The sequence below is a fragment of the Pholcus phalangioides genome, unplaced genomic scaffold, assembly GCF_987345545.1.
Source record: "Pholcus phalangioides strain wild (caught in Gottingen) unplaced genomic scaffold, Ppha-v1.0 ptg000032l_1, whole genome shotgun sequence".
NCBI classification, from domain to species: Eukaryota; Metazoa; Arthropoda; class Arachnida; order Araneae; family Pholcidae; genus Pholcus; species Pholcus phalangioides.
In genome coordinates, this window is record NW_028301622.1 from 2525857 (window position 1) to 2551671 (window position 25815).

The window sequence follows — 25815 nt, forward strand, 5'->3', positions numbered from 1 at the left end:
CACAGAAATGAATAGAATTTGTTCTTTAGTGCAGTGCTCTTCAACACCAGTCCGCTGTCTTTTTTGTGTTTGGGAGGAGAATTTCCTTCCTAGTCTGCAAAACATTTCAACCAATTTATACATTGGCATATATCATCACTATATTGGTTTTTATTCCTGTCTTAGCTGTCAGCAGATCTGCACATTATTTCTCTTATTTATTTTTTGTTGGTCTGAAAATTATTTCTCATTTCTGCAGGTGAGCAGAATTTTTAAACTATTTTCACCTGTCAACAGCTGTAAAAAGATTGAAGAACACTACTTTAGTGCATCTAACCTCAACCTTTGATACTGGATAATTTGGTACATAATGCATGCATGCAATTAATTATTGCAATAGTATTATTTTCTAACCTCATGCATTTTCATTGCCAACTGCCTACCTTACAATAAAATGGCTAATATATAATTTTTTTTACATTATTTGGCAGTTGAGTGGTTAGGGAAACTATGCAGGCCTGGGTTCGAATTATGGTTCAGGCATTGATGTCTTCTAGCACTAACAATTCCCTGGACAGATCATACTGGGGGAGGGGGACCTACCATCCCCTGATGCTTATAAAGAATAATCTGTTCTCTCAGATTGTTTCACAGATATTATGAAAAAAAGACGTGCATGTCAATCTGTTCATATGTGACATAAAGAAGGAATATTCAGGGAATTTTTCCCCCCTTTTCATACAGCCAATAACAGGCATGCATTAATTTTTTTTTTTAATTTTTAGAGATACTATCATTGCACTCTCTCACGTGTTTATTATTTGATCCAAATATTGAGGTTCACAAGTGTAGCAAGTGTTTTTTTAAGAGTATTTCATAGTTTAAATATATTTCAGCATAAATTTTATCATTTGTAATGTTTCCTGCAAAATGTACCTTGACTCCTGAAGAGAGAACTGAGGAATAATTTAAATTATATTCACCTCCCCAAACCTTTCTGCCTTTCATTATTGCAATATATAATAATTTTGCAGTGGTCAGTTAAAATTATTAGGTTTTCTGTAATGTGATATTATTACTCACGCATCGATTTTGATTGATTGAGGCCAACAGTTTCAAGAATTTAACAAATTGTACCTCATCTTGTTCATGTTTTTCATCCAACGTAACATCTATATTGCATACAACCATCTGTAGTTGATATACAACTTTTTTCATGCAAGTGCATTTTAATACGTGAATTTGAAATTCAGTTTGATCAATTGTGTGAAATGTTGAATGAATTCCTAATTTCGCGAGCCAAATTCGTCATTAGACCATTTATTTCACAAGAAAAATTACTTTACGGATAACAAAATTAAAGTATTTAATGCTTTTGTGATCGTATTGTATTATTTTTCAAAAATAAATTACATTTTTTTTCCGCAAGTGCAAAATACTGTAATTGGAACCTCAGTGAGTGGTTCACCCCCACTCCTTGTCACACAAAGCAAAAACGATGCTTGTTCAAGCTTCAAACTGGTATATGAAAATTTCTTTTTTCTTCATGAACGGTGCTGATTATCTTGTCTCTTGGATTATTCTTTATAAACATCAGGGGATGGTAGGCCCTCCAGATCTTTTGGGAATACATGAAGATCACACTATTATTCTGTTCAAATATGTAATTTTCTTGATAAACTAATTTTTTTTTCAAAAACATTTTTGACATAAGTTCCCAATATAAAGTCTATTTTTCAGTGGAATGATAGTGGGAGTTATAACGAGCGTCGACTGTATATTCTATTAAGATTAACTGGTCTCACTGTTATTCGATGAAACAATACAACTGGTATACAGTATTAAAAAATGATTAAAACACACAGAAATAAATCTTGACTGTATCAGAAAATGCCAATCCAGTAACATAAGTGGAAATGTTTTGCCGTAACAAATTGAAGACATTTAAAAATACACAAATATATAGTATTAATCGCATTACTGCTGGAACAATACTGTTTTTTGTTAAATAACCATACATTTCCAATTTTTTTTTCCTATCAAAATATTTTCTGTATTTGATTAACTTCATAGTTTCTGATAAACTTTACAAATTTTGAATGTGGATACATGAAAGTCAATATCATCAGTTCAGATTTCGTATTGGTACTCAAACAGTACACACATTCCTGTACACGTTAAGCCTACAGAATTTCAAGTGGAATGATTAGTTTAAACTAGATAAAAACATATCCCATAAAAAAAAATTCTACAGGGCTTTCCTCATCGACAGATGTCTGCGATTCAACTCTCTCAACCCAATTATTACCAGTTAAGAATACAAAGCATACCTGAGAAACACATCCACAGTGAAATTAGTTCACAATCACGACAAAGAAGAGAACTAGCTAAAGTTTTTCAAAGCTCTTTTCAGCAAGGAAAAAAAAAAAAAACTAAATTATAGTAGTAGCGATTTGAAAAAAAAGAGGGGGTCACACTCATAAAGGTTACTATATCAAGGGTTACTTGACAACCCTACAATACATCAACATTTTGTCACCATGCTCACAACAACAAATCTATAGTGGAACTTGTTTTGGGTAGAGTCTCCGATCCTGCCGAAGCTAAACAGATCAAAAGATATACATACACACACACTTTTCCACATAAGAGGTCATCTTTAGAAGTGCTAATGAATATTTTCTAAATCTACAGAACAAGGGGAGGGAGGAACAGAACTCTGACATGAAAAATCGCTTTACAATGACATTATCACAGAATGAAATACATGTAAAGACTTTTAACGACGAAGAAACAAAAAAAACAAGTTTTGTGCTACTGGGATAGATTATCACAGCATCACAGGGGACTATCTTCACTCAAGGAAGGTAACCAGAAAGCCTATTGAAAAAGTGCAAAGAAAACACATTAGTCACAAAAATACCAAAATAATAAATATAAGAATTCTCTCTCTCTAATTCTTTAGCAATACAACGCTAAAAGCAGCACGAATTATATAAATGTCAAAGACAATTCCTACACTGGAAGAAGCCAAAAAAGGTATGTATGTGTATGTATATATATATATATATATATATATAACTTTTTCCATTTCTAAAGCCGGGGGGGGGGGGCAAGCACCCCTACCCCCTCTGAATGACGGGCCTGATGATTTTGAAATTAAAAAATCTTTGTGGCTGTTTTAAAATCTCTAAAAAAATCATTATAGAGGGAACTGTCGTAGTAGATGATATCGTTCAATCAAGAGTTTTACATTAAACTACAGGCAATTCCTAACGAGATTTTTTTTTTAAATTTGTTGTAGAGGAATTCATTATATCAAGGTTCCACAGTATATTCTGCCAAAAGTTTGAAGCTAAGTTTTATAAAAACATTACGAAATACTGCAAAGTGGAGCTTTATAGTTGAATGAAGGAATTTGAGAGAAAAATGAGATACTGAAGATTTTTTAGGGTTTTCTTTTTATTCTACATGATATACACAACCTAGTCAAGATGATGGGATTCTTAGTATGTAATGTGGTCCATATTTTCGTGTTCATATTTATATATGCTTTATATCATACTTATGCAAAAAATAATATCCCTGAAAGACATAAAGACTTCAGTTTGATGCTAAGAGTCTTGCATGGAAAGAGCAAGTGCAACGAAAACATTCAAGTTTAAGCTCTTTTTGTTATGCATTTCTCTTAGCTCAATCTTTTCACTTCATAAAAATGACTTGAATGCTTTCTGAGAAGAGGTATATCTGGAAAGTGAGTCTGAGGTGGAAATAAATAGACAAGTAAAAGTAATAAACGATGAAAGGGCCACAAAAAATTCAAACACTGTTTTTCACGTTAAAGTGTCAAATGAGCAATGCTTTACAATGCTGTCTCGTGAAAAGTGCCTGGTAGTCTTTCAAGTAGTTAAAAGAGCATGTAAAGAGGTTGCAAGTGCAGGGGTGGGAAGTGACTAAGTCCATTTCGGAGCAGCTTTGGAGCAGCAAAATTCAGGATTCGGAGCAGTTTTGGAGCAGCAAATTCGGGATTTGGAGCAGCAAAATATGGGATTTGGAGCAGATATTTATAAATTGGAACAGTGAAATTAACAAGAATATTTTCGTTAACCCTCAACCCTTTTCAAAATAAAACTGCATTGTCTTTTGTTATCAAACATCTTTTCGTCAGCTTGATTTTTGTTTTTGGTGTTTAAGGCTTTTGACACCTTGTTTGAAAGAGCGGCTATCATAAAATTTTTTGCACCTGTCTATTTAAGATGATTTTTGCTTACTGTGGGCACTATTTGCTGCCTTGAACAGCAGCACTTCAAATGAGCTAAAAAAATTTTATAAGTTTTTAATTTTTTTATACTTGGAAAGAAATTGTTGCAAAATGGGAGAGAATTTCGGAACAATCAACTCGATGTTTGGCGATTTAGCACTCATTATCTGGCGAGATTGGCGATCTGACACTCGCTATTTGGCGAGATTGACGATTTAACGCTCGTTATTTGGCGATATTGACGATTTAACGCTCGTTATTCGGCAACATTAGAGATTTAACGCTCGTTATTCGGCAAAATTAGCGATTTGACGCTCGTTATTCGGCAAAGTTTCTAAACTAACATTCGTAATTTGGCGGATATGCGCTTTTTACTCCCGGAATGAAATTTTTTTTTCACGAAACATCGGGATTTAACACAATGACAATCGACTACAGTAATTTCTGCTGCTTCCAGTGACGACTTTTTTTTTTTTTTTTTAAACGGGAACACTCGAATTTGCACTTTAAAGCTGAAAGGCATTGCAAGCCATCTCCAGTTCCACGATCACGGACAATATCGGGGTTTCGCGATGGTTAAGCCCGATCAGGGGCCGATAGTTTAAGTATAGTGGGATAAAACACGCTTTTCTCTCTCGTAAAGAAACGTTTCGTGGCTAGCAGGAACAAAATTTTTTTGGCGTCCTTTCCGAAATTCCGGACATACTGAAGCAAAATTCGCTATTTGGCGCAGAAAAATGCGAAAATACGCTATTGGAGCAGGATGGCGCAAGATATTAGTTTTGGCGCAGTGCGGCGCAATTGGCGCAGAGTTCCCACCCCTGCAAGTGTAAACGTTGCTATGGGCTACACAAAGTTTTTTTTGCAATTTTCCAACATTTTCACTTTTAGCAAATACACAACACACCCTTACCACTTTTACCCATCAATTAATCAGGCTCAAGTGACAGTAATCCTGATGAGTGTGCAAAAACTCAGCTCACAATGGTGCTATGTTACGTGAGTGAGTGCATTTATGTGAATAAAATGTCCATTAGTTGAATCTGCATTCAGCCAAGACTGGAAAAGCTTGGTAAAAACCTTAAATAGCTGATAAGGTGTGTTCGTTTGCTGAAGTATCACTGTAATTTGGCAAATTTTTTTTAATAAATGTTTAATTGAAAATTTCTTAATAAATGTTTAATTGAAAATTTTTTAATAAATGTTTAATTGAAAATTTTTTAATAAATGTTTAATTGAAAATTTTTTAATAAATGTTTAATGAAAATAATACACTCAGTAAGCCTTTTTTTAAAATATATTTTTTTTAATTGAAAAAAATCAATTCTAAGATTTTTATATGTATGAAAATATATATCCTGAATTCAAATAATTCATCAAGTTGAAATATCTGCACCAATTGTGGGAGGGGGAATTATAAAAAGAATTTACCATATTCGTGCATGCTGAGACCAACATCATAAGCTTTGGATTGAACTGAACACAGTGTATAGGACCCGTGTAGTTGCAGTTCAGAACAGCTGTTTTTAAACCGCTTTCAGCATTCCATACATGAATGGCACCATCTGTTGATCCTGTGCAGAGAATACAAAACAAAAAAAAATTTTAGTCACAAACAGGAAATGCAGTGCACAGTACAATGAGAAAAAATGCTGTTGGTTTGTTTAAAGCTTTCACATACAAAATATTTGAGTGCAAGTAGAAGTGTTTTTAGTTAATAGTTTCACTTGTAACTTGGAGATTATTTGCAAATCAAGATTCTTCAGGTCAGGGCCACTCTCATAAGGCCACACTCTCTGTCAAGACTGCCCCAACATGTTCCACGGGCAAGTAGTGCGTGGCCACTAGCAGTGAACGCTGGACGCTGGAAGGTATTGAAAAACTAGTCAAGTACCTGTCAGCTTCCAACCCAAGTCAAAGAAGCTGCCTTCCTTCCCCCATCTTCCAATCCGTGTATATGGCCATACATTGGTCGAAGAACAACAGTTACAACCACCATATTTTCTGGAAAAACTGGTTCTGTGTTTTTTAGCAAATATTTGCAATGGCTATTGGACCAGCCTTGACACGAGTGTGGACATGGCTTTACTTGTGGTACCACTATTCCGATTTGCTGACTTTTGATGACAAGGTGGGGGGGGGGGTTTGGATAATGCTTACGTCATCAACCACCCTTTATGAAAATATGAGTTAGGATTCAGAGGGGCAGAGCTGATGACGAAATTTTGCTGACGGGGGGTGGGAGTCAAAAATGGCTAAAAATTTTGCTTACATAATACTTGAACGGCCCCTATCCAAAAAAAGTGTCATTAACACGTCTTATATGGGTGATTTTCAGCTGCAATGTGGTAGGCTTTTTATTCTTTCTTCTAGATGCAACACTGGTGCAATAATGCAACACTAAAGACAAGATCCTAATACACACACCCTTATCTCGTTCTTGTCCCCCCCCCCCCCATTTTATATGTTTGCACCCCAACTAAAATTAGACAAAGAAAAGGGAAGGAAAAGTGATTTGGACACTATTTCTTTTCCGTTTTTGAAATATGGCAAAGGATTCCACTTTCAGCAACTTCCTGCAGCATAAAAATGAGTTTTAAATTCAAGTCAGACAAAGCTGGACTGATATCTTATTCCCCCACTTGCGATGTGCTAATATTCAACTGATCAAGAACAGTTGAGATTAGCAGTTTAAAAAAATAAAATAAAGCTGGGAGTGTGTGAGAGAAACTTACCAGAGAACACAAACTGAGAATCGGGACTGAATGATGCCTCAAGCGGGATTCCTTTATTATTCAAAAACCCCTGAAATTAAACATTAAAAATATTAGAATTTCAAATTCAACACACACTATCCTAACTAATTTTGTAATAAATACCTCTAGTTTTTCAATATAATGATACAGTCAAATCTTGATAAGTCGAATGTGAAGTGGCAGACAAACAACTTCAAGTTATCATTAGTTCAACATCACAAATTCTGATTTTACAGTGAGAAAAAAGATTAAAATAAAAGTGCTACTATTCACTAATATTGAATTAGTAAAACGTAAAACATGTCAAACTATTGGATATAAAGAAATTTGGAAAGATGTTGTTCTTATTTAATCATGCATAGTTATTGAATTAGAATATCAAGAAATAAACTAGACGTACATACTGTATTGTGAAAATGGACGCATACACATAATCGCATAAATGAAACGAATTATAAATAATGTGAATGCCCAAGATTATTTTCTGTCAAAAAGCAAAGAGATTTTTGACTCTCTCTCTTTGTCCTTTTGTGAGAAAGCCATTCTATTTTTGTTAGACAAATTAATCTGCTAAACGAATCTGTTAAATTCCACTAATAAATGCTTAATTCTATTGCTAAATGTTGAATTATGTTACAAAACGCTATGTTCCATTGCTAAATTCTATTACTAAATGTTATTTTTTAAATTTCTTTCATTCCGGAAAACTTTAGACTTAAAAGGAGAAAACTTCGAGTTAAGGAAAAATTCTAACGCTAAAATATGAAAAAAGTTCTGGGGCTGAGTGAAAACTTTGACTTAAACAGCCATTGGAGTTATAAGAGTTTGACTTATTACAAATTAACTGTATTTACTGTAATAGAGCATACAAATATTGTTATCAATGTTCATCAACATGAAGAACTGAAGTTGCATTGAATTTTTAACATAACTCCTCCTACTTCCAAAAAGATAGGGTTTAATCGAATAACTAAAATCAAATTAATAAAGTGGATGGAAAATGCATTAAAAAATTGATAGCAGCAGCAAAAAAAAACCAAAAAAACATTATTCCCTGCAAGTTCTTTGCCTGCAATAATTGTGCTGAGACAAGACCTAATTCGGTTAAAAAAATTCCTGACAAAAGTTTTATTGTTTGTGGTCAGAAACTATCAAGTGTCAGTAAATGACGATATTGAGATTTATTTATTTAAATGGCATAGCTACCAATTTTGGAGAATGAGAACTAGGGAAGTTTACTTGTCGATCAAAATTCCACACAAAAAAATCACACAAATATAAAAGGGATTTTTATTTAATAAAAGCAAAATTATACAGACTTTTTCAAATTTTGGGAAAACGTGACATCATGCTAGATACCGCTAGTCAGCATAAGTCACAGATTACCACCCAATAGTGAGTTAAACTACCTCTTATTACTACACTCAAATCAAAATCAGCCACCACAAGAAATATCGCCTTCAGACCTAAAAACAAAATGAAAATCCCTTTTATGCCGCCTGGAAGTTGAGTGGTTAGGGAGCTAGCCTCTCACTGTGAAGGTCTGAGTTTAAATCCCAGCTCCAGCATGGATGTCTACTAAAACTAACAAATTCCCTGGACAGATCGTGCTGATCCCTTGGGAATATGTGAGTATTGCGTTGTTAAAAACTAACAATGATTCAATAACAATTATTTCTTTTAAAAGGTGCCCCCCCCCCCCGTCGCACAATATAACATCCAACTGGCAAAAATACTTGGTGCTTCCCGTGTTTTCTTCATACACTGGGAGCATTGAAGAAGTTACAAACCATTGCAAAGGAATAAACATGTATGAATCACACTGTTTGTGAACCCTAGCGACCGAAGTAAATATTCAAAAAGTCATTGTTGAGGCTCATGAATCACTGTTGCCCTACAGTTTCTGCCCATTTCGGGCATTTGCCTAGATTTGACAAACTTTCAAAGTATCCTATCATTCAAGACCAGTCCTGTTTAGTATGTATGAAAAATTTGGCGATCGGCCTGAAAGTAGGTTTGTACAGAGAACATACACACACACAAGATAAATTTCATATATACAGATTTTAAATATGCTCTTGCCTCAACTTGCATTGTATTCATTCATACTCATGCACCTTATACAGTCTATGCTTGTTATAACGAACTAATCATTCAGTCAAAAATGGATGTTATACTGGGTGATTGTTGTATCAAAAGGATAAACACATGATATTGATTACATAAAAACACTTGGTACTTATCATAATGATTATTATAATGTAACAGTCACACTATAACAAATAATCATTATAATGAATGTCAACTGTATATTTAAAAAAAATATAGAAATGGAAATTTATGCCGAACATAACTTACTGTAAGTGTGCGCAAGTGAACACCCTGATATGCATCTAGAAGATGAACAACAGAGCTGTTGGTGGATAATAGAAGCATCTTACCATCCGGACTAAACTTCATCCCAGTCCAATCATGTTCATTACTCTTTGGCAATTTGAAAGTGTTAAATGGGCCCTGTAAATGCAAAAACCAATGCAAACATATTAAAAAAAATGGGGTAAAAAACATTACTGCATTTCAATTCTAAGAACAAAAATAATGATCATTGTAACAAATTTTTTTTGAACATTATAAAATACAAAGATTAACAAAAAGTACAATGGTGGGAGGGGGAAAAAAACAACTAAGGCCAGGAGGAAATTTGAGATTAAAAAAAAATAGAATTTTTCAAAATTTTTCTCAAGCAAAAGATTGTGAATTGGATGGAAAATATACGAGCTGATCTCCCCTTTAAAAAGTCTCGCCGCAGAGAGCAACAGACCTACAAACAGTATAAATGTACTTCAATCATAACACATCACTCAATTCACTTCTGAAATATACATGGCAGCACTGAAAAGTCAAATTAACACTACATAGCACTCAGACTCTTAGGTACACACACACACTTACACTTCCGCGGCACAGCTCACTAGGTAGTAAACCCCTCATAGATGGTGATAGACTTGAGTTGTGCTCGGTTTGAAAGAAAAATAAGAAAGAAAATAGACTCTTGATAATCCAGCTATACACTAATATACCCTGCCCAGTAATCTGGTGTTTTTTAGACTGGTTTTCTTCGAGCATAGAAAATGAGAACACATAACTGCGTGTCTTTCTACAGAAATTTATATTATTTAAATGGGCTTTTTGAATTAACTTAAATCTGGTAATCCGATACACCCTGGTCTGATATGTTCTGGATTAGTGAGAATCTACTGTATCTCAAAACTTTACTCATGAAATTGAAAAAGATAGGGGTCTATAAGACACAAGAGAGAAGCTTATTTTCAAATGGGAGCATTTCCACATTTTTCAAAATCCACTTTTCAATGGTTTCTGAATCTTTGGGATGAGCTCTATCGACTTATGCAACAGAGTGTGCATCTGAATCAAAAATGTTTTTGATAAAAATATTGATGTAAAGTTAGTTGTTTCTACCAAAAAGAAACAACCATCTCATTCATTCACTTCAGCATTTTTTCGTTGAGCTTCTTGATAACATCCCATAGCATAGCTGTCAACATTAGGGAGTGAGAATTAGGAAGGTTTGTGGCGAGTCCAAATTCTCCATACAAAAATGAATGAAAAGAGTTTTTGAAAAACGTAGAAATTTTTCATTAATAAAAGTCAAATTACAGGTATTCTTTTAAAAAATAAGATTATTCAAGGCATCGCCAATTAGCACCAAGTCACCAATCATTGCCTACCAGTAGGTTTAATTATTGCACCCCTGCCATTACTACTCTCAAAATATTGCTATTATGAGCAAAGCAATTGAAGAAAGTATTGGGTCTGGAACTGATCCCTGAGGTACACCTGTATCTACTGCCCTTATCCCACTTATCTTATTATCTATTTTAATGGTCTGTCTTCTATTTGTTATAAAAGATCTGAACCAATCAAGTGGGAGCTTTTTTACTCCAATATTTTTTAGGTTTTCTAATAAGATATCCCAGTTTACTGTATCAAACACTTTATTAATATCTATAAATACAGCTGCTATTTTTTGTTTTTATTTTAATTTGTATGTAATCCATTAATTTAACCAAAGCCATTTCAGTATTTATTTTTTTCCCTGAAGCCAAATTGATGAAGTGATAAGTAAGCAATGGAGTGTAAATAACTATTTTGTTGTTTTGCCCATTTCTCTAATAATTTTGCCACAATAGGTAAAATCAAAATCGGTCTGTAATTGTTCATTTTCTGAATATTTATTCCCTAAACTCAAAACATTCAAGGAAACGCTTTCAAAGCATATGGATAGATAAAGTCTAATATAAAGACAGATAAAGCAGTATTGACAGTTTTTACTGAAACAACTGGTGAAACTACGACTTCAATTGATCTTGCTGAATGTTTTAATGACTTTTTTTCTGATTTTTGTAACAAATTTTTTCCTATTAATTGTAATTCATTAAATTGTTCATATTTGAATTTTTAAGAAATCTTTTTATATATACCCTACGGATAGTCATGAAATATTGAGTATTATAAATTCTTTACATTCCAAAAAATCATCAGGATTTGATGAAATTAATTCCATAACATTGAAATGCATTGAGCCATATGTAAGTGATGTTTATAGTTTATTTTCAATTTAAGTTTTATCACTGGTGAATTTCCAGAGTGGCCGAAACTAGTATTCGTTTGCTTAATACACAAAAATGGGGATAAAAAGTGTATTAATAATTGCAGATAGATTTCTTTACTATCTGTCTTGTCAAAGGCCATAAAAAAATAATTAAATCCAGAATAATTAAATTTCTTGACAGCATTAATTTTTTTTAGTGAGAAACAATTTGGATTCAGAAAGGCAAAAAGTACAGAGGGCGCTCTTGTTTATTTTCTTTCAAATGTGTATATAGTAGATAACAATAATTGTAAAGTTGCATCATTATTCTCAGATATCAGCAAAGCTTTTGATACTGTGAATCATAGTATTCTTTCAACCAAACTTGAATATGAAGGAATTCAGGGTTTGCAACTTATATTTTACAAAACATATCTTACTTTGAGTTCAAAGTGTAAAAGTAAATTCCGTTTTGAGTTCTAAAAGACAAATTACATCTGGTGTACCTCAAGGATCAGTACATGGACCTATTTCATTCCTAATATACACAAATGACCCATATAACTTTAATTTGAAAGGAAAAATCACTGCTTTTGCTGATGATTTAGCTCTTTGTTATTCAAAAGCTCTTCAATTAACTTGAGAAATAACATGCAAAATGATCTTAACTCAATAAATATCCGATTTGAAAATAATAAATTAAAATTAAATATAGATAAAACTAAATTTATGTTATTTGGTTCTGGTACTTTTAATGATTATGATGTTCTAAAATATCATACTATGACAGATGGTTGTATCTCGGATTGTATGTGCACAGTTGTCAATAGAGTAGACACCTTTAAGTATTTAGGGATTTTTTTAAATTCAAAACTATCCTGTGGATTAATATATATAAATATTAATTATTTGAGTGTAGAATTAAATCGTAACATTAGGAAATTTTGTCAGGAATAAATGTTCCCAATTCATTTTAAAACTGATTTATTTTGTGTTAGTAGAATCTAGATTGAATTATGACATTACATGTTGGGGGAGGGGGGGGGGCATACTTCAGCAATCTTTCTACACTTTTCGTGAAGGACTGTGACGAAGGTCCTTCACACCTTTGAAGTCCTTCATCCGTATCATTGAGTAAAAATGGACTCACACATACATTTCCACTTTTCAAGCAATTAAAGATGCTCCCTTTAAAGCATTTGTAAGTTTATAAAAGTTTAAAAATGCTTTATAAAAGAAGTGGCCATCTCACAATCTGAAATTGCAAAAATCTGGAATACAATTTAGACGTCATACTATATAAGTACCAAAGCCAAATGAAACTTGTTTCCAAAAATATTTCCTTTATTTAGCTCCCAAAGTATTTAATTTACTTTCTCAGTTAATAAGTAAACAATCTATTTGACACTGTAATGTAATCTTTCCTTATCTTGCATACGCCACTAAATGCCAATTTTACTTTGTCTATCATCTCCATTCCTGTTGCCACTTATTTCTTGGTGTTATATATATGCAGATTATTATTATTATTTTTGCCAACAGATATGTATCTGTTATTGTTTTGTGGACTCACAAGCTTGCTTAGCCCCTAAAACAGGCTTGTAAACCCCTTGTAACTGTGTTTCAAAATTTTAAACAAAGGAAATATCTATCTATCTAAAAGTTAGGAAGTTGGTGGGAGTATAATTGGATAGGAAAACGCACCAAAGAGACAAAATGTAAAAATCTTGAAATAAATTAACACTCAGAACTAGATTGAAAACTGTTTACTGTGATGTGTGAAAAAGTGATTGAATCAAATTTTGTTTTTATTGGTCTGACACAAAACCTTCTTACCTTATCAAATGAACGAAGATCATACAGCTTTACCATTTCAGCATCTATTCCAACAGCAAATATCAAGCCTTCTGGATCAAAACTTGCCACCGGTCGACCTGTTTGTGACAAAAAACCCTGAAAGAAAATGAAACGTCGATGAATTTAAAAAAGAATTAATGCAGGCATTTTTCAAAAATGTGATAACTATTTTTTCTCCCATTTATCTCTAAGCAGTAAAATCATGGAAACTTTGAGCTCAGAGATCGACGTAAAATTATAAGCATTTATAGAAACTTTTATATGAACGCAAACCTATCAGAAACATCGGAGCATAAAAATTGTAAAATAAAATTCAGTCAACCTGACAGTTAGGTGACCTCAAGTCCCAGAGACGAATAGTCCGGTCCAATGACCCAGAGAGGAATGTATCATCTGTAGGTGACATGCTGAGCGATATAACTCTACAACACAAAAAAAAAATATATATATGTGTAGGTCTAGTATTAATTTCACGACATTTTAACAAATCAAAAGCAATTTTATGAGTAATTTGGTTGAGCAAAACAAAGCAGATATGAATGATGTATTGATGTATGATGTTTTATCAGGCCAACCCAAATTTTTCTAGAAGATGACAACAGCACAAACATGAAATGAGATCACAAAATATGATAGTCAAATACAGTGAAAATTCTATACAGCAATACTATATATATTAAATATAATTAATAATTAATTAGTAAATAATTATATTACTGTCTGGTGGTGTTGCATTTTTCATAATGTTGATATACTTCACCTATAACAATATCTTTCTCCAATTCCAGTACCTTCAGTACTGCTAGGCCCGTCATTTTGGGGGTCAGGGTGGACCCACTCTTTTACAGTAAATTTAAAAATACAATAGAATACCACAGAAATAGACAAACAAGGGAAATATATATACATATATTGAGTATATTTTCTTGGCTCCCCCTCGAGAAAAAGTTGAAGTGAATGGGCCTGGGTATTGTTATACAGCCATTGCACAGTGTGTATATATATATGCATTCAAGTAAAACATAACTGGTCTTGTTACTCTAATTTCAAACCCACTTATTCAACCACTCTTGTCACTTCCTGAGACAAAGTCAGACATAATCTTTTGTTATTATTTTCAGCTATGATATTCTGGCACTTAGTGTACCAAATAGATACAAAGCAACATGTTCAAATTTTGATTTAAATGGAACTAGAAGTTGTATATTAAATAGATCCAGGGAATATAGTGAATAAGACACAGTATAATGTTTTTTGGTGATAGAATTTGATGCGCTCAGAATCGATGCACTCGCTCGTACCAATGCATTATTTGTGATCTGATTTACGACACTTCGCTGAATAGCTGATAACAGACAGACTCAACCAAGCAACACGTTATTAGAAATCTCAGATTCTATAGAGCAAAAGTGTACCGTGGGATGGGTGAATTTAATTTTTATATGTCTTCTTCCCAAAATTTCTGGCATGTAACAATAAATCGCACCAGTGACTTTGCCTATTCACCATACTTTATGATCAAACTCCATAGTATAGATAACACTATATACAATTTAAAATATACAGTGAAACCTCCCTATGCACCCCACCTTCTTGTTTGAGAGCTAATCTTCATTTCATGTACAGTTTTCCTAGAAACAAGCCATTGGCTCCTCCACTTATGCGACAACTTTCTCCACAAATAATGGGAAAGAAACAAAGCCAACAAATAATATCACACAAAGTGCTGAACTGGCATCTATACCCTGTACTGTCAGTTGCTAAATTTGCAGCGCAAAAATACTTTTTCTTAATCGATGAATGAAAAACTTTTGTTAATGATTTGATTCTTTACTTTAAATGACTTTGAAAAAAAAAGCTATCCAGTATGGCTTTCCGACCTCAATGTTGTGACAACCAACCAATCACAGCGGATGATTCTGAAATGTACAATCTACAGTCAGTTACCTTTTATAGAGATGGACCTTGATTAAAATGTAATGTGAGACACACAATGGAAGCCACTCAAATGGGCAAGAAGTTTGGTTTTTTCTTACATGGAGCAGATTTTTATGACGTTTGTTTGAGAATATAGTAAACTTCTGATAGAGTAAAAAAAAACAACAAAAACATACCAAACAGAAAAAGATTTGTATCATCTAGAGCAGTGGTTCTCAACCTTTTTAGACTTGCAGAGACTTTAGCCTACAAGTCATTTATTCATCAATTTAGTGATTTATTTTATTGTCCTGGAACAGCAGTGGAGCACAGGTTGAAAAGCCCCGAGACAGAGGCTCCTATGATTGTGTGATGATTCTTTTTTTCTCGGACTGAGTGAAGGGCTACTATTAACTGAACAAACAGCTCGTACACATTCCTCTGAGGACTTTCTAACAAATCTTTCCACGTTGGAACATGTTGCGTTAGAGTGTATGTAAGTCCTATATGCATGGTCCTAATGTTTTTATGTTGTTAGAGTTGTTTTTGTTTCATGTTCTTGATAGTTCTACCATCTGTGTTCCATATTTGAAGTGAAGATAGTAAATTCATAAATTTTTCATATTATGTATGTACCATGTTTGTCTGCCTGGGCTCTGTGAAGAGACTTTTTTGAATAAAATTTGTTAATACAAGATACACAGGAACTGGATGTTGTGAAGATATTTATTATTTGAGATGTTAATTTTTTTAAGGAAGGAAAAACTCATCTCTGCCTCTACCGGGAGTCGAACCCGGGTCCCTCGATTGTCGGACGAGTGCTCTTCCTCTTAATTTGTTAATTAAGAGGAAGGTAGAATATCCAATTTTTTTAAGCAGTCCCAGATACATAACCAATGTAGAACAGGACTACTGGGAGTCCAACACTGATGCCTATTTTTTCCCCTCTCATTCACCATAATCATGCTTGATACCTCTATTTACCCCCCCCCCTCCTTCCCCCACAGACAACCACTATTTCAAAGAACAGCAAGGAGGCAGTTTTTTGGAGAGATTTGATTATAATACTACAACACATACATATCATTCAACATGTTGTACTTACTTTTTTGAATGCCCCGTAAAATACCTGATGTACTTGTTGTCATGAAGAGATAAATACCTGATGGTATCTGAAAAATTTAATGAAAAAGGAAGTTAATATTTTTTCATTGCGTGAAACACTAATATAAAATCACATATATGTGGGGGAAAAAAAAATATATATACATATATATATAACACTCATATTTATTTCCAATTTAATAAATTCTATACTTCTTAGAGATGAATTAAAACACTGGTCTAGGTCTGCCCTACAGTTCCGAATATTTTACTGTAAAATGTTTTCCCCCAACAACCCGCAAAAGAATGTCAGGAGGGCTCAGGTTTGGAGACAGAGGCTAATTGAGAGGCAAATTTAAAGCTATTATCCCAATAATAAAACTCTTCTCGAAGTCTACCAGTGCATGAATCAATGATAAATGCCTTGAGCGGAACGGATAAATGCCTTGAGCATTTATCCGTCCCTCAACCAAACCAGACTAACAATGAATATGAGTCAGTTTATAAAAGAAGTGAAGGAATGGAAAGACCAGGGTAAAAGTGTGATGACTAAATTGCCAGTGTTTCACCATATTACTTATGGAGCATACAAATCTGAAAGTTTTTTTTGGGTCATTTTACTGGAGTGGCTTATACACCGGAATGTCACACACGTGGTTCAGCTCCCGACACTGCAGCTGACCATTATATGTTGACCCTCTAACAGAGAGAAGTTGGCCACCTGTCTATAGGATCACAGTTGAACCTCAATAAACTAAGTCCCAACGAAATATTTAGCACTAACTTAACCAACAAAGATTTGATTACACCCAAAGTGAAAAACATTTACTTTGCATTATGCGAAGACTCTCATCAAGTTAATTTTAACAAGGCTTGGAGGTAAATGATTACAAACAATTTAATTTGCAAAACATCAATTTCAACACCTACCATCGATTTTTGTTGAGCTATGGACAGCTGAGTTTTCGGCATGAGTGAAGCGAACGAGATCTGCTCCATATTTTTTACTCTGCAATGTTTTCTTGTGCCTTAAAAAAATCAAACAAAAATAAAATTAAAGTTAAGTAAAGTTAATTTTCATAATTTCATATCAAAATACATATTTGTGTTAGCAATTTGACACATTTTCTGTAATTTTTTTTTTCAAAAATACTCGGACGAACAGCCTGGACCAGTGGTGCAAGAAGGCAATCTGAAGCAGTGCCATCTTTATGTGTGGGCCGTGCCCGGGCCCACCCGGCTATTATTTTGAGACCATTTAGCACCTTTTTATCACTGCGCTCCTTAAAAATGTTACTTTTATTTTTTTGACCCACCCTAATGAGCATCTTACCGCCACGCCACTCGGACGCTACACTTCTTTACCTGCTGGTCAATCCAATATAATTACCGTAGTGAAGTTCGTCCAAAATTGATAATGAAAAAAATTCAAGTAAGAGCTTGACAAATCCCAGGATGCAACAGCAACTAGAAAACCAGTATTGGAGACTAAAATGCTCTGTACGAAATTTTTAAATTGCTGTCTAAAGATGACACAAAGTTTTCAATTTCGTAATTGTTGCCTCCAATATCAAAACATGTCATTAAGTTTTGAAAAAGTCAAAAAGTAAAAAAAAATATTAACTGTTTTTCTTGGGTAAAGACCATGCTCTGCTCCAAAGAAATTTGGCTGGCACCTAAATTGTTTTGGATTTGTCAAGCACTGAACTAAGTATGTATGTTTCACCATGTTAAGAGATACACAAAATGGCATGTCGAATAATGCCTCTTTTCAGCACCAACTTGATATTTATACTTGACACTCACAGTGTTTTCCTCTAGTTTGATAGCTCATTTTCAACTCGGACAGCCACTAATAGCAGAGCCGCACTTAGATGTGTGCGACAAATGTGGTCACGCCGAGCCTCACACTTACACCGAAAGTGAAAAAATATGTGTTTTACATTAATTTTTTTCCTTTTCGTAGTAAGCAAAACATCCAGGATTAAACTGATTTAATTAATGATTAATTTTCTATTTGATTATTAATCGTAATGATTAATGAATCCTTACGAAATTGTGAATGGCTCACAAATGGCAAATTTTGTTGGTGATGCTGAGGTGGAGATTATGTTCTGTATTTTAAACTTTATTTTTCAAGCTATAAATTCACTATGAAGGCACCCCCAAGGGAAGATCCCAGCCTAGGGGTCCTGCTCCAGAATGTGAGGGCGATGGAAATGTGTAAGACACATGATCTCAGAAATGCAAACAAAATATGGATAATGCATCCTTTTGTGATGCGTAGATGACTCGCATGATTGTAGAATTGCACAAAAAATGTGGTTAGCTCTTCTCTGAAAAATGCCTGCCCTTCCCCCCCCCCCCCTTCAAGGTTGGAGACCATGGTGATTCCCATGACATTTTTTTCACACTATTAATGCACTATGGGGGGGGGGCTGAAGGCAAAGATTTCAGCCTAGGGACCCTCCTCTAGGATGTGGGGACATGGAAATGCATATGAGACTTGTTTAACCGCAGAAAATACATAAAGATGTGCCATAAGATGTGCAAAAAATATGAATATCCCTTTTCTGAAATGCACATACACCCTCAAAGGGTTCCAGCCCCCAAAGCAGAATGTTTTGCCCTCAGGTGACTGAAAATGTTCTGCGGTAAAAATTCGCATATACATAATAGCGTTTTTCTACACTATTCTTAAAATTCTTCCAGATTGTTCTGCGACGTACATTGCACATTTTGGCACATTCTGCTTTGGGGGTTCCAGCCCTGGGGCCCCATGATGATTCTCATCATTTCTTGTTCCTGCACACTAGAAATTCATTTTTGGGCGAGCATAGTGAAGATCTCTGCCTAGGAACTCTGCTCTAGGATGTGGGGACATGGAAATATGTAAGAGAGAAATGCACAGAAAATGTGAATTACTCCCACTCCTTTCCATGATGTGTAGATAACTCTTGATTGCAGAAATATACAAAAAACAAAAAAATTGGATATCCCTTCTCTGAAATGCTCACGCCCCCCCCCTCCCCCACAAAGCAGAAAGTTCAGCACTGCTCTGCGACGAGCCCTCCTGACTGGAAATGTTCTGCGGTAAAAATTCCCATACATGTAATAGTGTTTTTTTTCACTTTTCCTTAAATTCTTCCAAATTGTTCTGCAGTAGTGCTAATTGTTCTGCAACGTACGTCACAGATTTTGGCACATTCTGCTTTGGGGCATGCCCCTAACAAAGGTGGAGCTGATAGGACCCGGGACGACTCTAATCATTTTTTGTTTCTTCACATTATAAATTCACCATGAGAGACCCTGCTTCAGGATTTGGGGCCATGAAAATACGTAAGAGACTTGAGTGAACACAGAATTGCACCGAAAATGAGGATTACACCCCCCCCCACACAATTCGTAGACTACTCCAGTGATTATAGAAATGTGCAGAGAATATGTATATCAATTCTAAAATATGTATGGTCTCCATAAAAGTGGGGCTGACTGGACTGCAGGGCTACAATTTTCGTCATTTTGTTTTTTCACATTATAAGTGTACTACAGGATAAGGGGAGGGGCTGCCCCAGAATGTGGTGACCCCCCACATGCTGCAAAAGAACCTTTTAGTAAACAATGTTTCGACCGGGTCCTGGCATCAGCCGAAGAGGGCTACAAATGATTTACCATTTTATTATGTCATTTATTTCTCCTTAGTCATGCTTATGATAGGACCTTACACTCAAAAAATGAATTCAACCGGGTTGTGGGCTGAAAAAGACCCAAGCACAGATTCAAAGTTGGGACAATGACCCCTCCCAAGAGCCAAATAATATGGAGAACATTTGTCTGTACCCAGGGCCGGTCTTAGACCTAGTGGCGTCCGGTGCAAAAACAGTAGTCAGTGCCCCTTCCCCCAGGCGTGAATCCAGAGTGATGTGTCAGAGGAAGCATTTTTTGCTAGTCATTACTGTCCCGTAAAATACAGGAGAGATTCATTCTACTATATTATCAGACTCTTGGTGTGGTGATCATCCCCATTCCCCCCCCCCACCTCTTGGTTGGATATTAACCAGTCAACTGTCCAATTCATTTCTCCGAGCGTTACCCACAGTGCCCACTTTTTTTTGAAGATGCGCGCGCTTTTTCCCTTTTTTTGGAAGTTTGAAATATTAAAATATTTTTTATAGCTCGAATGTGTCCAGACATAATGACACCCCAAAAGTGGGGAGGGGCGGTCATAATGTCCTCTGACTAAAAGAAATGCTGTTGATGGATTTATATGGACCCATAATAGTTGAACCTTTGCTAAAAGACATATGAGTAATAAAACAGATGCATCTTCGCAAGGGAATTGGAAATTGAAACAAAAGCGATGGGGATGCAGCTTTGCAAAACATGACAAAGATAATAGTAGTAATAATCTCAGACCTTGAAATATAATTGTCAACTTCCTCTAGTGATGAGATAATAAAGTAGAAGGATGGCTGTACAGAGATGGCAGCACATGTATGATAAATTATTTCTTCATATTTATGTGAAAAAGACAGAAAAGTCTGCGTGTCGGCAAATGCCGTCGTAGGCAACACCATTACGTATATCAGCGACGGCAAATGGCGTCTTGACCACTTGACTGGTGAAAAAGATTGAAAAAAGTCTGCGCGTCTGCAAATGCCGTCATAGGCACCAATATTACATATGGCAGCGACGGCAAACGCAGTCGTAACCACTTGACTCGATTAACCACTACCCTACGTAGTAAATTCTAAAAAATTTTAACTAGATCTCATTTTCGTGAGGCCCCTTTACACTTGATGCTCCCAGGTGGACCCATGTGTTAAGACGGCACTGAGAAGGGATTGTTTTTTTGGGCTGAACATCCCTGAGGTTAAAAAAATATCTAAAGTGAAAAGAAGCAATCCACACGTTTGTGCATACAGGCCCAAAGCAGAATGTGCCAAAATCTGCGACTTACGTCGCAGAACAATTGGCGCTACTGCAGAACAATTCGGATGAATTTTAAGAAAAAGTGCAAAAAACACTATTACATGTATGGGGGTTTTTACCGCAGAACATTTCCAGTCAGCTGAGGGCTCGTCGCAGAACAGTGCTAAACATTCTGCATTGGGGCATCCAGGGTCTAAAAAGGTTATGCATAATCGTGGTAAAAGTGATAAACGTTGTGAAATTTATCAAACTTACCACGACAATTGGTGATTATGCATTACCGATATGCTTTACAGATTCAACGCATTTACCATAACATACATTTAATTCCATATTTCATCAGCTTCAAAAATCTCATTTCAAATATAAGAAGATACATATCCAAAATTTCTCTTATACGAAATGGATTTGCTGCCGCCCCCCCCCCTCCTTGTTGTTCTGTATATGTAAGGTACACTACTTTATTTCCATGGAAGTCCAAATTAATCTACCTATTCTGCTGCATATAGTCTGTAGATTATACGTTAAAAAAAATTACATTGAAATAAAAACAAAACGTCGGAAATGAATTTCTTATTGTGGATCGAAGTTGCATGAGAAGAGTCTTAACTTGAGAAGTGGCTTTAGTGCGGATAAACCACTGCGTCTTACCTATGGCTTTATTTTTTTCGAGAGAGAGGTTTCATTAGTTATAATTATATTAAAAATTTATTAACAAAAACATATTTTTTTAAATATTTATGGATTCGGTAGATGCCAGTACAAAAAATTGACATTTTCTCTACAAAACCATGTTAAATAACCACCCCTCACCTCCACCTTGAGAGATTTTATACTGATAAATGAAATTTTCTCATGTGGGTTATATACCGCTGCAGACTATACATGGTGCTTTTTTTTCCCCTCACATTAGCGAAGTTTGCATCTGCAGATTATAAGCAGCAAAATTCAATAGGTTTTGTTTAATTCTTATTCAAGATTAATGTCAAGGAAATGACTTGCCTTCAAAATGACTTTAAGATGATTAAAACTCTTACAAATCTTATAGAAAACTAATACAACCAAAATTAAAATCGCAAATTACACTAGGATCAACAGGTTTTCATTTCGATTGAATTTATATTGAAGTTTTCGGCCCTTCTTGATAGTCGGTTGGGAAAAAAAGCAAATTCAATTTCCAACATACATTCCTCGTTAGTTTCCTTGAAAGCGAAAAAATGTCTTTTTAGAGTCCAGTTGTGGCCACACCTTACCAAGGCCTCCTAGATAGAGATACTGTCTAGGAGCTTCATAGGAGGCTTTACCGTTACTCACCGGGTATCTGGAACAAAATCAATGGAACTCCTAAAAGATGTTCAGTTGTGTATATGTACGGTTTGTTAAAATTCTCCACACACACATATGTTGCACTCAGGGGCAACTCAAGGCAAAATCTTTACCCGAGAGGGACATTTTGGGGCCCCCCGATCTCCCCCAATTAAAAAAAAAACTTGTTCAATTGCTTCATTTTGATGCATTCAAAAGAACAGCAATATTTTGTCATAACATATCATGTCGAATTTCTTCTGGCCTTTTACCTTGGATTTGGCGCTAGAGCGGGCAGAAATCATTTTCCCATTTTTTCGCCCTTTTACCTCGAACCTAACGCCCCCTTCTAGAGAGGGCACGAATAAGTTTTCCTAATTTTTTTTTGCATTTCCACTTCGGATATAACAACCCTCCTATAGAGCGAGCAGAAATAATTTTCTGTAATTTCTTTTACCCTTTTACGCCGGATTTGGCACTCTTACTAAAGGGGACAGAAATCATTTCCTTTAACTTTATTTTGCCCTGCCTACCTCAGACTTGGTGACTCTCCTACAGCGGGCACAAATAATTTTTCCAAATTGTTTTTTTTTTTTTTTGCCCTTTCACTTCAGATTTGACGCCCTTCTGGAGCACACCCAGTGACACTGGGCTGCCCCTGGTTCAACTAACATGAAAGTCTGGAGACTGGCCAGTGATTGGGGGGGGGGGGGCAAAAGTGCATGGGTTTTTTCGTGTGAGCACATTTTTGCTTCTCCTCGTGTGACAGGTAGGAACAAGGCCCAAGTGCAGGATCCCTATTTAAAATAGTCAGCTAATCATAGGTTTTGATTCATTTTTCTTAAATGTTTTTTTTTTTCGAAATACTGTACTGTATTGAAGATTCGATTCCTCATTTTCAATAAAAGTAATACAAGTCGGGAAAAAGGAGGCGTGAAAGGCCTCTGGCTCAAAATCTTTCCCACATCAGAAGACACCTTCAATCCCTGTAGTACTCCCACAACACAGGAAAACACTTTTGCTCTCGCTAGTCGAAAAATTGGGTGACCAAGGGAGATTCCTCCATCATTTTTATTTTTTACTGCACAACAACAGAGAAATTGCTTCTCCCCCTCCCCAAAGTCTCCTGCAGGAAAGTGTAAACAAAAAGAGCTCGAGAGAGTGTATTTTTATCTGCCCAAAATGTACTGTACATATGTAGATGCACTGCTCAGGGCCGCAACTAGGGGGATGTAGGTGGCTCTAGAGCCCCGGGCAAACCTATCCTTCAACATCATGAGGTGGCGCCAAAATGTGTGCTTGCTTCAGCTGACCAAGCATCATGTCTCTGTCATTTTTTACATATATTTTATAGTTATTTTTGTATAAATACGTATATTAAAGATATTTTTCTGTAATAATGTATATTTAACGCATTTCTGCACCCCTCCTCATTTGGTGCCCAGTGCAATTGCACCAGTCGCACTGCCCTAAGACTGCCTCTGTCTGTACTGTACAATACGGGATGATCCAATGCATCTACATGCTAAGTCTTTTCTTCAACACATCACCCTGGATCCACCTGCCACTGCTTCATTCACAGCTGAAGATATCTGCTTCCACTCTATTCACACAGCTGAAGATATCTGCCTAGGCTTCATTCTCACAGATAAAGATGCCTGCCTCCATTCCGTTTGAAGTTGATGTCTGCATTCGCAGCTGAAATTCACAGCCTTTACTCCATTTGAAGAAGATGTCTGCCTCAATTCAATTCGCAGCTGAAGATACCTGCCTCAATTCAATTCGCAGCTGAAGATACCTGCCTCAATTCCATTTGCAGCTGAAGATGCTTGTCTCTATTCTATTTGAAGATGTCTACCTATGCTTCATTCTATCTCTCACAACTGACAAGGCATACCTCCATTTCATTCACAGCTGAAGATATCTGCATTTGCTCCATTTGAAGCTGAACATGTCTGCCTCAATTCAATTCGCAGCTGAAGATACCTGCCTTGATTCTATTTGCAGCTGAAGATGCCTATCTCTATTCTATTTGAAGCTGAAGATGTCTACCTCTATCCTTTATTCTATTCTACCTTCATTCTATCTCTCACAACTGACAATGCATACCTCCATTTCATTCACAGCTGAACATGTCTGCATTTGCTCCATTTGAAGCTGAACATGTCTGCGTTCGCTCCATTTGAAAGTGAAGATGTCTGCATTCGTTCCATTTGAAGCTGAACATGTCTGCATTCACTCCATTTGAAAGTGAAGATACCTGCCTCCATTCCATTCACATCTGAAGGTATCTGCTTCCACTCAGGTGTGGATCCGGGGGAGGTGGCCGATTGGGAATGACCCCTCCCCCCCAAGAGCTGAATAACACAGGAAAAAAATTTCCCATCCCGTAAAATTCACCCCACCTCCCCACATGGTCTAGGATCCGCGCCTGGTACGGCCATCTTCCAATATGCCGATGAGGAAAGCCTCTCATCCTTTTCCCCCACATACACGGCAACGCCCAATTCCGCACATGCAATTTCGTAAAGCATTAATAGTTACAATCACCTAAAACCTCATCATAAAGACGGCCGTAGTCAATTTATAAATTAACGAAATTGGGACTTCGCGTATAATTTGTATCATTTGAACCCCCCCCCCCTCCTCAAATATATATATTTTTTTCACAGAGAGCTTAATTTATGATAAATTCTTTATAAATTATATAAATGGTGAGACTCACGTTCCTTTCTCGCAATCATAGATCACTATGGAGTCGTCATCACTACTCGAAATTAAGCTCTTTCCGTCAGGGGTGAAATCAATGCTATTTATACGGTCTGTGTTTTCCCTGAATATTTTAGCTACTTGGAAACTTTGAACGACGCATGTTACTAGTTTCATTTTTCACAATATTGTAACAATAATATGCATGAATAATTCAATTATTTTTATTAAATAATAATTATTAATTATTTCCTAACGATTTATGTATAAGAAGGGGGGGAAAAAATGTCTTATTTCAACTATCAACTACTACAGCGTGCTTTCGCTGAATAATAATAATAATAAAATTATTGATGGCGTCCTTGTCTCTTTCGGTTGTTGCT

The 25815-nt window shown here is 35.6% G+C and overlaps 1 protein-coding gene across 1 annotated transcript; it reads right to left on the reverse strand.

The window, feature by feature from the left end:
* On the reverse strand, positions 1 to 25815 carry LOC149066220 (WD repeat-containing protein 82-like). The gene is made up of 9 exons (XM_089253263.1): positions 25449 to 25815; positions 17417 to 17514; positions 16488 to 16554; positions 13788 to 13887; positions 13445 to 13561; positions 9355 to 9510; positions 6976 to 7045; positions 5672 to 5814; positions 1 to 2859 (listed from the first exon to the last, which is right to left on the reverse strand). Exons 1-9 carry the CDS (start codon positions 25607 to 25609, stop codon positions 2818 to 2820), a joined length of 954 nt encoding a protein of 317 aa, XP_089109389.1. The 5' UTR covers positions 25610 to 25815; the 3' UTR covers positions 1 to 2817.

Excerpts from the sequence above, each read along its gene's own strand:
- LOC149066220 (XM_089253263.1), bottom strand. The coding sequence starts at position 25,609 with ATGAAACTAGTAACATGCGTCGTTCAAAGTTTCCAAGTAGCTAAAATA. Across the intron at positions 13,888-16,487 it reads TTTACGGGGCATTCAAAAAA|AGTTATATCGCTCAGCATGT; the intron begins GTAAGTACAACA and ends TTTGTGTTGTAG. Across the intron at positions 2,860-5,671 it reads TCTCAGCATGCACGAATATG|GCTTTCTGGTTACCTTCCTT; the intron begins GTAAATTCTTTT and ends CTTTTTCAATAG.